The sequence below is a fragment of the Teleopsis dalmanni genome, chromosome 2 (assembly GCF_002237135.1).
Source record: "Teleopsis dalmanni isolate 2A chromosome 2, ASM223713v2, whole genome shotgun sequence".
Lineage (NCBI taxonomy): Eukaryota > Metazoa > Arthropoda > Insecta > Diptera > Diopsidae > Teleopsis > Teleopsis dalmanni.
In genome coordinates this window covers 95,604,513-95,621,365 of record NC_051847.1, presented here as the reverse complement: position 1 = coordinate 95,621,365, position 16,853 = coordinate 95,604,513, and the positions used below count along the sequence as shown (strand labels likewise).

Sequence of the window (16,853 nt, the reverse complement as noted above, 5' to 3'; positions counted from 1 at the left end):
CTTACTTAATAGTTATAGCTACGAGAAGAGTGTTGTAGTAGTTTCCCATTATCTCATTCAATTTGTGCAGTTTCGTTGCCAATGTTAAGTGGTTAATAAAAATTAGCCAATGCAAAAGCAATCTTTAAAGAAATTGAAATTTAAGTTCAAGAAAAAATAATTTGAATAATATTAAACTAAATCTATTAATTAACAATCATACTTTTGTGCAATATTATGATTCAGCAACAATAAAACATTAATAGACGAACATATATTATTAGTTACAAAACCGAACAGAAACAAAAAAACTTCATGATCACTCTCGGAGACTGCAATGTATCTGAGCTTCATTACGAGTACAGAAAATTGAAAGTGCACAAGCGTTTTTCACACCAATTTTGCATTGAACTTGCTAATCTGCATTTGCATTTGTGTTGCAAATCTGAAGTCAAGCGTTTTGTACACATTTCGATTGCATTATCATTGTTAGTTTTATTGCATCTTCAAGTTGCGGTGGAAGCGATCTGAAGCGATCTGAAGCGGTCTGAAGCTGTCGTGCCTTCTTCACAACCAACCAAAAATTTTCGTTACCTCTTCTTCCGCATAATGCTTAATTTGTTTGTTTCTTTTTATTATTACATATTATGTAATATGGGAAGATGCTTATACTTTTTATGGTGTTGCCAACCGGTTCACGACATAAAGATGCTCAGTAGCATCTTCAACAATAACCTGAATTTGACTGAATCTGCGACCAAACAAAAAGCTTTTCCGTCAACATTCAAATCCGAGAAATGTAACCGTTCAAAAATTCGGGCTGCCTAAGCTTGCAGCGGAGTGGTTATGTTAGACATGCCTTCAGGTTTTTTTTATTTCATTTTTATACCTGTCGCTCTGCCACAGCATTTATCTCAGTGAGTTGTATGTCATTATCAACGCCATTAGGTCTCCATGAAGATTTTAGATTTTATTATGGTATTGCATATTTGAATTTCGTTTGCATATCAAAAGACTTGAACTTAATCAAATTAATACGCAAAAAAGCGAACGAATATACGATCGCATTGAACGCATATATAAGAAAGTACGTAAATATCGGAATATAGATTAACTTGTTTCGGTTATCGGAATGTGAATTTCAATGAGTGATGTAACGGCTTACATTTCTGTATGTCTGTAACTATTGCTTTGTTATGCTCTTTTGTATTCAACTTTTTTAAGTATTTACTAATATTCATTAACTGCATAATCTCTTCTCACTACTGGTTGAAGGCAAAACGCTATAAATTTAAAAAAATATTATATCTTGAAGAGTTGTTCGAAATTTTTGCGACATCCATTATCATCACAAAAACAAAAAAAGTATTATAATTTAATTTTTGCAAGGTGTTTTAAGCTTAATCTTTTCGTATTTTGCGACATGTGGTCATTCATAAGCAGAAATACGTGAAATATTTGAAATATGTAAAATGTTTCCATTTCAATAAAAATATGCAAAAACATTAATAATAATTTTGTTCATTATTAATAATTATTATTATACAGCAATTAATTAATTTAGGGAGACAATTTGACTTTTACGAAAACTAATTCAGGTTAGTTTTATCTCAATCTATTGCTTAATCGTTTTCCAAAGTAATTACATGGATATATTTAGACACAGATTAAGTTAAGTTGGGTTATTTTTGAAAAAATTTAATATTAATTTGACTTTATAATCATAATTCATTTATAAGTGCAATGGTTTTAAAATGTATCTGGTTCATGTCTAATTACAACTAAAAAGCTATTAACAACTCTAAACACCGCGGTCGGTAAACTAACATTACAGTGCTCTTCCTATAGATAAGTGTCTGAAAAACGTCCATTATAAAGGAGTAATCATTTAATTATCATTCAATTTTAACAGGTGGCATTTGAAAGTATTCACTTTTTCCAGATTTTGCCTTATTGGTCATTCTACGTCATTCTACGGACCTTTCAGTCGTTGTATTTAGTAATGTTCTTTATTCAATAAGTGAATTCGCCACCATTATCTATTAGGAATGAATAGAAAACAGATTTCAGTGAATACTGATAGTTTCATTTCTGAACGAATTAAAATTTACATAAATAAATACATAAGTGTAGAAGCTTAGGAATATATTCTATGGTAAATATTCTTAAGCCCACTACTGAAAAGTGAAATGGTTTTAAGATACTGTAACATCTTATTGAAATACATGATCTAATGCTGAAGTTCAATTTCAAAAGAGTGTTGCTTAATTTAAAGCAAATCAGAGGGAAAGTTATAACTACCACTCCTTGCGGCAGAGAGTAGAAACTACTCATTACAGGAAAGTGTGCATGCTGGCATGTCTATTAAAAATTCCAAGATTTAACATATGTTAAACAGTCATTTGCTCACCAACATTGATTCCTACCCATTAGCGGGGCATTAATATTAGATTGAACGGAGCTTGATTAACTTCTTATTATTTTATTATTTACAATAAAATTTGAACCATTCGAAAATATCGAAAAACCAAAAAATTAAAAATTTAGCTTTTTATTAAAACATATTTTTAGGTTTTTCTATTTTAGTTTTTTCTTTTTTAATTAAACTATTTTTAAAACTGACGAATATATCATAGTAATATAAATTAACTTAGCTTAGTTTTTGATTTTTCAAATTAGACACTAATGCTTCGGAAAATATTTCTGCATAATTCTTTCAGATGGCTTGCGTTCTTCAAGTATATTCAGAGAGTTTTACATATTTCTAATACATCAAATTTTGACAATAATAATCCAAAAATTATATATGGACAGTAAAATCAATACATGTGTCCAAAGAAGACTGAAAATGAATGTATAGCGGTATCCGAATAAGCTCTACAGCCAGCCTAAAAATTCAATTTAATAAAGATTAAATTTATAAATTCTGGATTTTCTCACTAATACTTCCTTTTTTATTCGAAATAAAAATGATGTCAAAAACAATAGCGAATTGTTTGGACACTTCCAGTCCAAAAATTATAAACAGAAAATAAAAACAATAAATTTGTCAAATATACCAAGAATGCCAAGTATACCAAGAATGGATGTTTGACGGTATTCGAATTAGTTCTATACTGAGCCTAAAAAATTAAATTTTATTAAAGATAAAATTAGTGAATTCTGTATAACTATTATATAATTATTATATCTTTATTGAATAGATACTATTCTCAAATACTTGACTAGTACTAGTAATCACAACTAAACATCTGGGTTCCTATTTAAAGGCATGAAGCTAATATTTAAAGAACGTTCCTAAAGCATTTTTTTACTAAATAAGTTTATATTGATGTATAATAAGTATATATTTATTATTATATTCATAAAAAAGCCTTGAATACGCTTAAATCATTTAAGTGAGATATAAAAATATTCATTTAAACGTACAGAAATCACTTATTCTACTGTAATAGATGTAATATAATAATCGTTTTTTCACCATTTTCTTATAAATCCACATCTCACTATACATATAAACTAAAAATACATTTAAATTATGCACTAATTCTGAAAAAGTCAACTATTAAAACTATTAAAAACACAAATGAAAAAAATAAAATATTTATAACCAGACACTATAAATTTCAAATATGACGTTAGTTACATTACTGACCCCTGGATTCGTGTTTCAACTTGAAATATCTGTTACAGTTTATCCCACACACTTTCCGTCTCAGATATCCTCAGCTGTGCGTATCACTTTCAAATGCAAATGACATTGGCCTATAAAACACCTAATGAGACCATAAAAATTGAGATCTAAACTTGTAATGTTAGCTATTTTCACCCAAGCAATAAATTTATTATTGCTTAGCATTTAGCGGAGCGTTGGTAATTATTACAAAGTTACTTAATTATTTAAACTTATTGTTATGTGATTAAAAAGATATTTTAAAAGAATGACAAGCAAAATCAAAACAAAAAAATTAATTAGAGCCACAAACAACGATTGCTAGCCTGCAAGCAACACCAGCAACAGCAGCAGCAGCCACGGCAGCATTGGCAGCAAAGCCCTAAGCAAAATCCATTGCAGTTGTAACTGTGTAGGTCTATGGAAGAGTAACGGTAACAGTACCTGAGAAAACGAAAAAAAAGTCGTGATTATGCACTTATCCAGCGACTGCGATTACGTATATGGCTCAAGTGCTTCTCCCGCTGTCAAATATGAAATAACGCTAACATACACAAATATTTTGTTACAATTAAAACACAATGCAACAATAAAAATAATGTTACCAAATCAACATGTTACCAAGAAAATTACGAGATCAACACCGAATATTAACCAAAACACAGACGAGAAAAGTATCTTAATTAAGCTCACATAGATGCAAACTCATAAACGACCATGACCTCGCCTATTGTACAAGTGAGGTACGATTTTGTTTACAATATGCGATATACTCAAGAAATTTCGTACGAAAATAAAAGTAAACAATGCACCACTTTCCAGCTCAGCTTCGATGAAGAAGAGACGAACTTTTACCAACTCCATCCATTTGATCAAAAGTAAAGAGCTCAGTCCAATGAAGAGAAACACTACACAATGTTTTTAAAAAATAATCAGTTTCACACTTTAATTAATGATTATTATTTACTAAAATATGAAATGAATTAATTTTTAAGTTTTATAATTTTATGACCCGAAATGTTTCAATTTTTTAAAAAATTTATAAAGACATTTTACACCCCAAGAAATGTTTGTAAATTATACTAAATTTATTCATTAGACACTATTAAAGATACCACCTTAACGTGCCCTATTTTCATGTGCGATATATTTGTTCAATTTAACCAAAGAAACTGAAACTTTAATTTAGATTAATATAAAACAATATACGTATATATATATATATATATATATATACAAACAACAGATAATTTAAATAATATTTCTATATATAAATATATATATATATATATATATATATATATATATTTATTTGCATCAGTTATTGTTTACATTTTGATTCCCAATCATATTCCTACCTAAGTAATAACCAATGATCATTAATTAAAATAGGGAACCCTTTCAATCATTCGGACTCTATAGTTCCTAGTTATTATTATCTTAATACACGAGTAATAACCAAGATCAATTGAAAGAGGTAGGCAACCCATTTAGTAAAATTAACAAAATACTTAAGATATGTGTTTCTAACGATTTGAGTTTTTTCAGGACTATTTTATCCCTCACCTCACCCATTGAAAATTATAGAATGAATTCATCCTCTTTCTATTACTATTTATTTTTACTATTTAAATTGAAAGTAAGACTATTAGATGTATAACTTACTTTTAACTTAGATGGCGTAACTTTTGTACTAAACATTGTTTTGTAATGATAATTAAGTATCCCAATGATAATTATTTGTGAAAGCGTAAACAACATATGTTTTATTGCATTTAAACAGCATTTCCGGGAAGCATTACTTTTTTGCCTCAATATTAAGAAAATAGCTTTCCAGAAAACGTTTTGAAAAACCCAAAAAGTTTGAAGATGAAGAATTGAAAACAATATTGAAGGAAAACTCAGCTCAGCTCAGTCAGTCGAGCAGCCAAAAGCAAACGTTACCATCCCATTAAAATGATTCACGAATAAGGAAAATGGGTGCCACTTGAGCTGAGTATACCCAACATTACAAATTGATACTGGTGATGCAAAATGGAATTACTACAATAATCTTGAATGCAAAGATATATAGGTTCACTTATGAATCCAAAGTATGGGTTCGCAAAAATAATGTTAAAAAGTTAAACATCCAATAAATCAAAAATATGAAATTTCTTCAGTAAGAAATTGAGTTATACCAGATATTTAATTCTTTTTAACGGATGTCTGATGTCTTACATGCAGTATTTTCTGTCTTACTATCAAATACTAAAGCAAAACATTATTTTACTGACTTAGATTATTTTATCTTGCTTGGAATACACTTTCACCATATTATTCGTTTCATCATTTTTCTTTTTCGCTAAAACTTATTGAAAAAAACTTTTTTTTTATAAATGTGTTTTCAAAAACTTTTTCTATTTAAGTTTTTATCTTAACTTGAACAATTCTATCTAGACTATAACTTCCATTATAAATATATGGTTTTCGTTTTCAAGTTTATTAACCTTGACGAGGTAAACGAGGTAATGAAAGTGAATCCATTAACAACATCAATTTTGTAAAATAGTAACAAAAATTCAATTATTATACTTCAGAAAATACTTATTTGAATTTTATCATATGGAAGTAAAAATAAGAATAATTTTAACTTCATTTAAATAAAATTCTTGTAATATGAACGACTTTATATAATATATATTATATATTATCCATCCAATTCATAAAAAATATTGATGTTAGTGTCCAAACCTCCAAACAAAACGATTGAAACTGTGTCACTTACTTGCTTATATACCCCAATGAATAGATTATCTGACCAAGCCTACAGTATGTCGCTAAATACCAACAACCAGACACAGTGACTGATGATCACTGGAAATAAAATACATACATCTACAAAAACACGATGCTGTTGATGGAATATATATTCCGCATAAATAAGAATTCCAAGATAAAAAATCCATGATGATAAATTAAGTGCATTATAATGCCCTTATAAAGTCAAAATACGCTTTAACTAAAATGTATTAAAAAAGCATTAAAAGCATTATGATATAGACTGTATATTTTTATATAAATATATGATTTCATATTTATTTTTTAGTCCCATAAGCAGGCCTTTTTAATATTAAAAAAAACAATACTAATGTGATATGACTTCACCTCTTTAATCTTTAACATATCTCCATAAGAAAATGAGATAAATAAATTAATTTAGATAAAATAGTTTTATAGAAACGAAATCATTCATTTTCTTAAGTTTAGTTTAGAATCAAATCTAAATCTCTAATCTATAAAACTTTGCAATAAATTTGTAGTTACAAATGTTCGTAGTTCAAATATACTTCAGATACAACATTTTATTAATAATTTTATACGGGTGTAAAGTAGCTGGCCGTTTTAAGCTAACGGTTAGCATAGTGAACCGGTGTCTGTATAGGTTGCTAATATATTGCAAAGACCTGCTGAAACTCAAACGGCACAATTGTCGTTTCTACCATGAAAGAGAAAGCAGGTGAAGAGCGTCAAACACTTTACTTCAATTAAGAGAGAGAAGAGAGAGAGAAATGGCAATCACTGTTATTATGAATTTACAATGGATTTGGTATTTAAAAAATTAAACTAAAAAATTTATTTTAATATTTTATTATTGTTTAATTTAAAGTTATTTTATTCTGCATTTAATCAATTTTAAATAAAAATATTTCTTTGCTTTGGAATATCTTGTGTACAATAATTGCAGAGCCATACGTTGAGATCCCCACTTGCTTACTGGAAAAACCGAATTTTCAACACTGATTTTTAAATCACTTTCGCTCTCCGCACATGAGTATCAAGAGCAAAAGGTCATGGTGCTGTCATTGCAGACTACGTGAAAGCTTAAATCGCAACACTAGCTGGACCAGTGACTGGAAGCTCCACCGCTGCAAGATTTTGTGTTTTGTTTTGCTTCTCAAAATTTCCATTTTACAATTTTCTTACGTTGGCTTACATAACATATCCAAGTCTGTATAAAAATGTGTGACGCGACTGAAGCCATATCATTTGCAGATACACAATAAGCGGAATAATATCAAGGAAGAAATACGGGAAAAAAATACTTGAGCAGCGAGTGTCCTTTTAAAAAAAATTTTTTTTCCTTTTCTTCAAAAATATGGCGAAGTGGTTAATTGTGCGTAAATTTTATTAAAATTATTTTTGCTGAAATTGTTGTAAAATCAATTTTTTTTATCTTTATTAATAGTTGAGTGTGTTGTTGGTCGCCAGCAGTTCAGTGTATGGAAAACCTACATTTGGAAAAGAGCACGTACATATTCGTATACATCTGCCTGAAGGCGGTGGCGGCGGTGGTGGTGGCGGAGGTTATGGCGGTGGTTTCGGTGGCCATGTGGAGCACCATGGTGGCGGCGGCGGTGGTGGACATGGCGGTGATATTATTGGTCCGTTAACTGGCGGTTTAATAGGAGGTGGACTTATAAGCGATGGCGGTCATGGACATGGCGGCGGTGGTCATGGCGGTTTTGGCGGCGGTCATGGCGGAGGTCACGAGACTATTGTAATTGCTGATGGTGGTCATGGAGGTGGTTTTGGCGGTGGTCATGGTGGCGGTCATGGCGGTGGACATGGTGGTGGTCATGGCGGTGGTCATGAGACTATTGTAATTGCTGACGGTGGCCATGGAGGTGGTTTCGGCGGTGGTCATGGTGGCGGTCATGGCGGTGGACATGGCGGTGGTTACGGCGGTGGTCATGGCGGTGGGCACGGCGGTGGTCATGAAACAATTGTTATTGCTGATGGTGGCCATGGAGGTGGTTTCGGCGGTGGTCATGGTGGCGGTCATGGTGGCGGTCACGGTGGCGGTCACGGTGGTGGACATGGTGGTGGTCACAGTTTCGGAGGTAGTACCGGACAAGTTGATACCTATGCTATAATTCAGGAAAGTCATGGATCTGCTGGAGGTCACGGAGGTGGCGGTTATAGCTTTGGTGGAGGTCATGGTGGAGGTGATCACGGCCATGCAGGAGGTGGATCACATTCGATTGCGAATATTGCTGCTTTAGCAGCCGCAAGCAGTGTAGGCTCTTCACATGACGCTCATGGAGGTTCACATGGTGGCATCAGTGCCGGTTATGGAGGTGGTCATGATGACGGTCATTTAGCAGCTATTGCAGCAGCAGCAGGTGCATCTTCTTCTGGACACTCTGATAGTTACAGTACTGGTTACAGCAGTGGTGGTGGTAGCTCACACTCTGTTGCAAATATTGCTGCTATTGCTGCAACTGCTGGTGGTTCATCACATGGTGGAGCTAGTGGTTATGGTGGCAGTAGTTTCGGTGGCGGCTATGGTGGAGGACATGATGATTCCAAAATCGCAGCTATAGCAGCAACATCAGGTTCACAAAGTAGCAGTTACAGTAGTGGTTACAGTAGTGGAGGTGGGCATGATGCTGGCGGTTATGCAGGTGGTTACAGTAGCGGTGGAGGTCATGATGATACTGCTGCTGCTATTCTTGCTACTTCAGGAGGTCATGGTGGTGGTGGCGGTGGTGGAGGAGGTGGTGGTGGCTATAACTACGCTCCCACAACTGGAAGTGGTTGGCAGTCTGGAGGTGGTGCCTCCTATGCTTCAAGCGGTAGTGGTGGTTATGGTGGTGGCAGCTCTGGCTGGTCATCAGGAGGAAGTGGCTGGCAATAAAGCCTTAGACTGTATGAAATTACTTTAGGCAAACATAAATATGTGCTACAGAGCGCTATTCACATATTTATTCTAGTCCACTTTGTGCTCACATGTAACATTTTTCGCTACACACCTCGTTTGCTCATCAAACACATTTTCGCCACAAACACATTTTAAATTAACTACCTTTTCGCATTTTGTATATTATTTTAATGTATTTAATTTTAACTTATTTAAAAGTTGCTTGACGCCTTTTCTATTATGTAATTATAATTTTGTAAAAATAAATATTTATAAAATTTTAATAATAATAAAATTAAGAAAATTAGTTGTGAACGCCTTTTCTGTCAGACACTTAAACGCCTTCTTCGGAAACATACAAATTACTGCAATTATGGTTTTCAAAGATGCTCAATACAATTCAAGCGCTCTTAAATGAATTTGCAAAACAAAATTTATTCAAATTACTTTGAATACAAAATTTATTACAATTTAAAAAGAAAAAAATTCGTAAAAGTTTATTAAAAATGAAACTCACTTGTAGTCAATGAGTGGGTAACCAGGGTAACAACTCATTTGTGATGTAATCAATGGTTTTAATGATAATCTCCAATTCGGTAACATAGGTACTTCACGACTTACTTTCAGCTGAGATAGCCATTGTCATAATTTTATTTTACTTTATTTGCAATGCTTCATTATTTGTTTTACTTAATACATATAAATTCTTTAAAAGATGACAAATCTAAAACTTCTTAGCTTTAATCCCTTATTCACTCTATAAATTTCTTTCATTTTCTTAATATCCGTCTAAGTTGGAGAAAGTAAAGAAAACTTTTGTTTGCATTTGTTGTCTTATTTTTGTTTCTAAGTATACGAAAATATGGGTAAATGTACTCGTGATATTCAGAACACAAAACCAACCTTCTCAGAATTCTCAGAATTCTCAGAAAGAGTGGAAAAGGGCATATAAATTCAAAGCAAACATTTACATTAATGCTAACACGGAAGATTCCTTAGATTGACATTGGTAAAGTTAAATCTCAAATCCTAGACAAAAACAAATTGTGATGGTTTTTATTGTGCAAGGATGCGAAACAAATTGTGCTTTATGTCTACAATATGCGCACAATAAAGTTCTACAAACAAAAATCAGTCATTCAAAGTTAATGATAAGTTAAATAGATTAACCTCACTCGAATACTTTTTTCTTGTTGGTATTAAACAATATTATGGATATCTTACATGAACTTCATTGCTTACAGCTGTTCAATAACCAAAAAGTATTCGTTTAACTTTTATGACAGTTACACACGCTTATTAATTTAAGATACTTCTGCGAACTACACTTTGAGTTATGAATTGGACCATATGGAATTAGAAATTTAGTCTAAATGGAAATATTTCTTGGAACGCATTTCAAGCATTTAATATGGATTTTCATAAGGTAGTCTTGCCAAGAAGATAATCGGTGCAGATTTTGTTTATTTGTTACACATGATTGTTGGGTAAACATCATTGTTATCTTAAGCAAAAAATTTATTTTGTGTCGAAATAGTCGCATCTTCGGTAGTCAATACCTATAAGTAAACGTCAAATAATTATTGCATTCACAAAAGTTTCTGTATGGTGTCATTTGGCTAAAAGATATGATAGGAATATACTTTTTAGAATATGTGAATGCCTGTCAAGAACCGTCAATTTTAATCGCTACTGCTACTTGATTGTTAATTTTTTTATATTATGAAATTGAAGATGTGCAAATGGAAGATATTTGATTTTGAAAGGACGGTGCCACAAACTATACATTAAATGTTGTTTTGGCTTCCTTTCCTAAAATTTTCCGGACGAATAATTGTTTTGATTTGTGGGTTGGTTACCAAAATTATGCATCTTATAAAGACTGTACATTTGTTTGTGTCGTTAAGCATAAGTCATGTTAATACAGACAATTCTCAAACACTTATCACTTCAACAATAAACATTCCTTCAGTTTGTCGAAAATTACCTAAAAAGGATCCAGTACTAAAAGATATTGTAGTAACTTCGCTAGTTACACATAAATACACTAATTGCTAATCTTACACCAAACGCTTATCTTGCCGCCCTTTTTCTGCCAGCTGCTCTTCTCTTTTCCCGTGTTGTACAACGTACGTTTACTACCAGTGTTGTACTACGTCCGTTTACTACAGATATTCTTTGGGGAACATTTGAATAATCATGTCTTTCCCACCTAATGGCAAAGCCCAAACAATATACTGAAAAAAAGATTTAATAAAAGTTTGAAATAAGTGTTTTTTATTTAATTTTACTTTTAGAAACATCAAATGGATAACTCGGTATTATGCATATACCAGTTACGGTCCGAGAACGCATCAAAAGTTACCTCAAAAGAGAAAACATTTGATTAATGTTGTATTTCACACCTAATGGAAGCTTAAAAAAATAAACTGAAATAAAGACAATAAAAATTCTTAATCTAGTAGGTTTTATTTAATTTTACTTTCAGAACCATCAAATATATAACTTTGCATAATGAATTGATATTTTCAGCTGCCCAAAGGCTATCTCTTATATTATACCTCTACGTTATACCATTTAGAAAGAAGAATATATTTTGGATTCACAACGATTCTATCTCTTGAAAAACCTAATAATTAAATGTTAGCGTTTGGTCAGAATTCAGGCTGGCAGTTTTCGATACTCAATTTTAACTGTTGTTGCGTTCTGTATTTTCACTCTGAAATACTACAGTAATGGATTTTGCTAGAGTTAAGTTTTACACTTCCTTACTTCTTAGGTTAGGTTATATGTGATTACTCCTGAAGCTATTGGTTTCAGTGATCAAGTTTTTTCAAGCGAAAGATTCCATCCGTTCTTACTGAAAATTTTTTGTTAGCTTATAAGTAATTAGATCAATAAAGTTAAAATCAAAGTACAGCTATTTTTTTATTTATTATTAAAATTGTGCTTTTTTTCAAATTTTATACCAAGTTTAAAAAAAAATAAATATTTTAAAAAAGATTATTTTAATCAGAAATGGCAACAACTTATGTGCATTTATCTTATCTTTTGTACTGAATCTGCCAAAAATAATTGTCAATTTATATTTCAGAAATATCTGTTCGCAGTAAAGCACAATTGAGAATACCACAATAAATTTTAAATTTTCATGACATCTAAAGACACATAACACATATAATAATTTTTAATAATATCATTCAGTTATAACGAAACTTACCCATTTCACTCCAATTCCACTGAGGATAATGTTGTCACTTTACCAGTTCAATTTATTATTTATACTTCAAGAATTCGAAGTAAAGATAAATTTAATAGACTGAAAGCTTATCATAAAACCCAAAGGCAAAAACACTTACACATGAGAGTGTATGTTATGAGGATGTGTGTTTCCTAGGTGTTCGTATACCCAAGCGCAATCCTCCTCCTCGAATTTAATTGAAATGGAATCAAGCTTTACTTGGTGGAATGATGTCGAAGTTACTTTTCTGCTCACTGTTACATGATTTATCTCTTTTGTAAAAGAAATTTGTCAAGTAAGATTTTCAATAATTAAAAATATAATTTTCCTTTTTAAGATAGAACTTCAAACAAAATTTATGAAATATTTCTTCTTAATAGAATTATTTATTTATTTTCTTATATTTTTCAATATAATCGACGTCTTTAACATTTACTTTGAGTGGTTGACATAATTGGCAAGCTTTATTTCAATAAATTAAAAATAATAAAACACAATTGCAGAAATAAATATATAAATTACCTGATGTTTCATTAAATACTGAATAAGTATTAAGTACGTTTGTTATCATATGTACGTTACAATGTAATTAAAATTAAAACTAAAACTACTTCAAATATCACTTACATTTATGCAATAATATAATATTATTAAAGACGTTTAATTATAATTCCTATAATTATAGTTCGTAAATAGGAAGTCTTAAAATACATAATCATGCGGCAAATATTTTTTACAATTTTAAGTGGTTTCACATTTCTTCGAAAAATCTCATAGAAGCATCGTAAAGCACAAAATATAAAGCCGTTGTCAATCCTGATTTGTACAAAGTTGGTACGACACCTTTGTAAAAGCTTATCGCACCTTCTTCTCTCATAGCCACTCTTATACAATCAATAGCACCATTACAAGTATGATTGCGTCCAAAAGTAACTCTTTGATGCTTAAATCCTTGCAGCTGTAGTCGCTTTTTGATGAAATCCAATGGATACAGTATTACTTTTGACAATGTACCAGCAACTCCGCCAGACATTAGCAAATACCAGGCGGGCAAGTGTTGCTGAGAAGGATGCAACAAATTCAGTCCGAAGTCGTTAATTATTCTATAGAAAAGAAAATTGCAGCCAACTAAAGGTCCAATTTGCACAACAGTAGGCACTAAACCACGAAATAATCCTCTAACTCCTTCGTCTCTTAATATAACAGATAAAGTATTCATAACATTTCTATATGGTACGTTGTGGTCCTGCGCTATTACACGGGTACGCACTATGTCGAATGGCATTGAAATTGTAGTTGCGATGCAACCGGCTAAGCCTCCGCTTACAAAATTTGATACATGTGTATGGTCTTTGAACCAAGTCGTTTGACTGCCTTTTAGTCTAATCTGTTCATATGACCAAAATTGTATAAGCGCATAAGTAATACTCATCATTTGACCAGAATTATGCCCCTTCCAAAAGGCCTTTATACCTTCTTCTTTATAAATTAAACGTGATGCTTGTAGCAGTGATGTATATTTTGAGCTAATTAATATATTACTATTTTTAGATGTTTTAAGTGGTTCTAATTGGAGTTGAAAACGTATCTTTAGTACATCAAACGGCTGAGTTAATGTTCGAGTTAAACAACCAGAAAGAGCCCCTGAAACGGCCTGATGAAATTGAGAAATTGCTGTATACGTTTGTATTTTATTCCGTTCATCAGTTTTCTGGTGCATCATCATTTGGGAATGCTCTTTGATCATTTTTCAACTAATAAACTGCAAAGAGATCCAAAAATGTTTTAAATTAATTAATGTTTAAAAACCCATCTATTGTGATTCCAAAAATTTATATCAGAATTTATTTAAATAATTGTAAAAATTTGATTAATTCAAACTAATTAAATAATAAGTGCGTCTATAAATATATAAATTTTAGTCTTAACGAATACTTATATAAATATGAGAAAAATTTAATAAATAAAGCTTATTACAATTATTCTAAAAAACACGTTAATAATCGATTTTTTATAATTTGATATTGTAATTAAATATTAAAAACTAAAATAACCAATTATTATTAGTATTAGTTAAGTAACTAAAAATTATTGACTTGAGTGAGATTAAATGCATCTCTGACTCATATTATTTTTAAAAAATTTAACTTTTTTTCGTACATTGCATACGTCTATGTCGACGCCTTAACATGGTCCACCTGTAAAATTCATTTTTATTTCACAAAATTAATTATCGTTCATTTATGAGCTCACATTAGGTCGGAAAGGGTTAACAATTACTATTTTTCATAATACAATTTTTTAGATACATTACAAAACTTTATCTTACAAACCAACACGACATAGCATACAAAAGTAACGTCTTTTTATGCTGGAGAGGGTTATATTATTTTCATATAATGGAAGTTTTCTTCATACATCACAAATCATCATCGTGAAAACTCATACAAAAGTTAGATTTCTTAGATAAAATCATCATTATTAACATTTAAAGATTATTTAGTTTATTAGTACTTTATGTACAAATTTCAAATTGAAAATACTGTTTTTGAATAGCCAAGATAATTTTTACGATATTCGTTTACAACCTGAGATATGAATTCTTGTTCTTATTCGTATTTGTTGAGAATAATATTATATTCTTCCACCAACTGTATGCCATTTAATTCTATGTCATTGCATCTTTTAAGCCATTTCCAGACCGAATTTATAGTCTGCGTATACTGTCCATCATGTTACGAGTATAGGAAATGTATCGAAATATTAAAGTGATTGGAAAAGTTGATTGTAGTCTTGGGAATCAAATCATTTATTTCTCAGCTTTGAAATAATGTTAAGTATTTCTGTCGTATTCTGACTCATATTTAACCAATGATTCAGCCATTTTATTTCTAATACTGACAGTTATACCTTGATCAAAAAATACCAACCCAAATGTTTCCTTTGTTAAATACCATAATACCGTAAATGATGGCAGAGTTTAACTAAAGCTATTTGCGACAGTTTTTCGTCTATGTTTTTGGAAAATAAGAACCATCCCAATATGCAACTGTATCAACTAAAACTTTGAAATTGATTTAAGATTAATAGTTTCTCATGTTGCATAGCTACAGTGCAGATACTTGATATGGATGAAACAACAGATTAATTTCCGTTTTAAGCGAAAGGAGCTTTGTAGTTGATTTCTTGAGTTTTGTTAATTTTGTTAAAATATTAAAGTTTATATTAAATTAAATTATATATTTATTATTATATTAAATTTAAAATTAAAATGTTAAAGTTTAGTTCACACTAAAGAAAGTGTTTATTACCAGTTGATATCAATGACTTTTATTTGAAATCATTGACGAATTTAAGTATTTGTTTAAAAACATAAAAGTCTAAATCAGTAAAAGTTGAAACAATATATTGTTTACAATCATTATAAATTCTTTACAAATAATAATAATAATATGAAATAAATTTTTGTAGATTTTTGCTGTCACAGAAAAAACAAATTTAAATGGTAATATTAAATACACCTAAATCGAAAGCCATCCTATGTAAAGCATTATAATACTACATATACCTATGTATATAATTAAAAGTATATATTTATTATTATTTGAAAGAAAGAAAGAACTATTCAAAACTTAACGTTGTTCTCTATTAATTTGGAATAACATTTTCTCTGTTACCCAATACTAATGATCAACACATTTTCATGATTTTTATTCAATTATTTTAGGGTACTAAAGTGTCAAATTTCAAATTGCGTGTAAATAATTTCAACATTCAACTGGGCATCAGCACGCACTGCTTTTTAGGGAAGGATAACAGAAATCAATTTATTTTTATTGTTATTTATGGTTGCCATTTAGGCAAAAAAGTATCGAATGTTTGATAAGAAATGCGTTGAAATACGAAATATTCACAATAAATTCAATTCCCTGAACATAATTGATGGGCACACAATTCAATTGAATGAAACCACATAAGCTTAAAAGAAATGCTTAAAATGTTGCTAATAAGGATCAGCATAAAATGTATAGTATTATGTCCTTTCATGTTAAGGAAGCCATTTTCTCTACTTATTCCTTTGCTTTTTTTTAACAGATTTCACACTCAATTTATTATTTCTTGTCTTTTTTTTTTATTGTCTACTTTCATTTTATTACTTTGTGCTTGTTCTTTATAAGATACCAAATTATTTATTATACATATGTCCTTCCCATTGAGAATCCTGTACATGCGAAGTATGTAATTTGCATCTTATCATTCACTCTTCTTTTGTATTT

The 16,853-nt window shown here is 30.7% G+C and overlaps 2 protein-coding genes across 2 annotated transcripts; one reads left to right on the top strand and one right to left on the bottom strand.

Annotated features, from left to right (window-relative positions):
• Nucleotides 1-7,790: 7,790 nt before the first annotated feature.
• LOC119685023 (glycine-rich cell wall structural protein-like) lies at nucleotides 7,791-9,471 on the top strand. The gene is made up of 2 exons (XM_038099195.1): nucleotides 7,791-7,808; nucleotides 7,881-9,471. Exons 1-2 carry the CDS (start codon nucleotides 7,791-7,793, stop codon nucleotides 9,330-9,332), a joined length of 1,470 nt encoding a protein of 489 aa, XP_037955123.1. The 3' UTR covers nucleotides 9,333-9,471.
• A 3,537-nt stretch (nucleotides 9,472-13,008) lies between these two features.
• Nucleotides 13,009-14,338, bottom strand: LOC119686154 (mitochondrial thiamine pyrophosphate carrier-like; the record flags this gene model as incomplete). The annotated part of the gene is given in 1 exon segment (XM_038100647.1): nucleotides 13,009-14,338. A coding segment is annotated over 1 exon segment (996 nt). The 3' UTR covers nucleotides 13,009-13,327.
• Nucleotides 14,339-16,853: the final 2,515 nt, after the last annotated feature.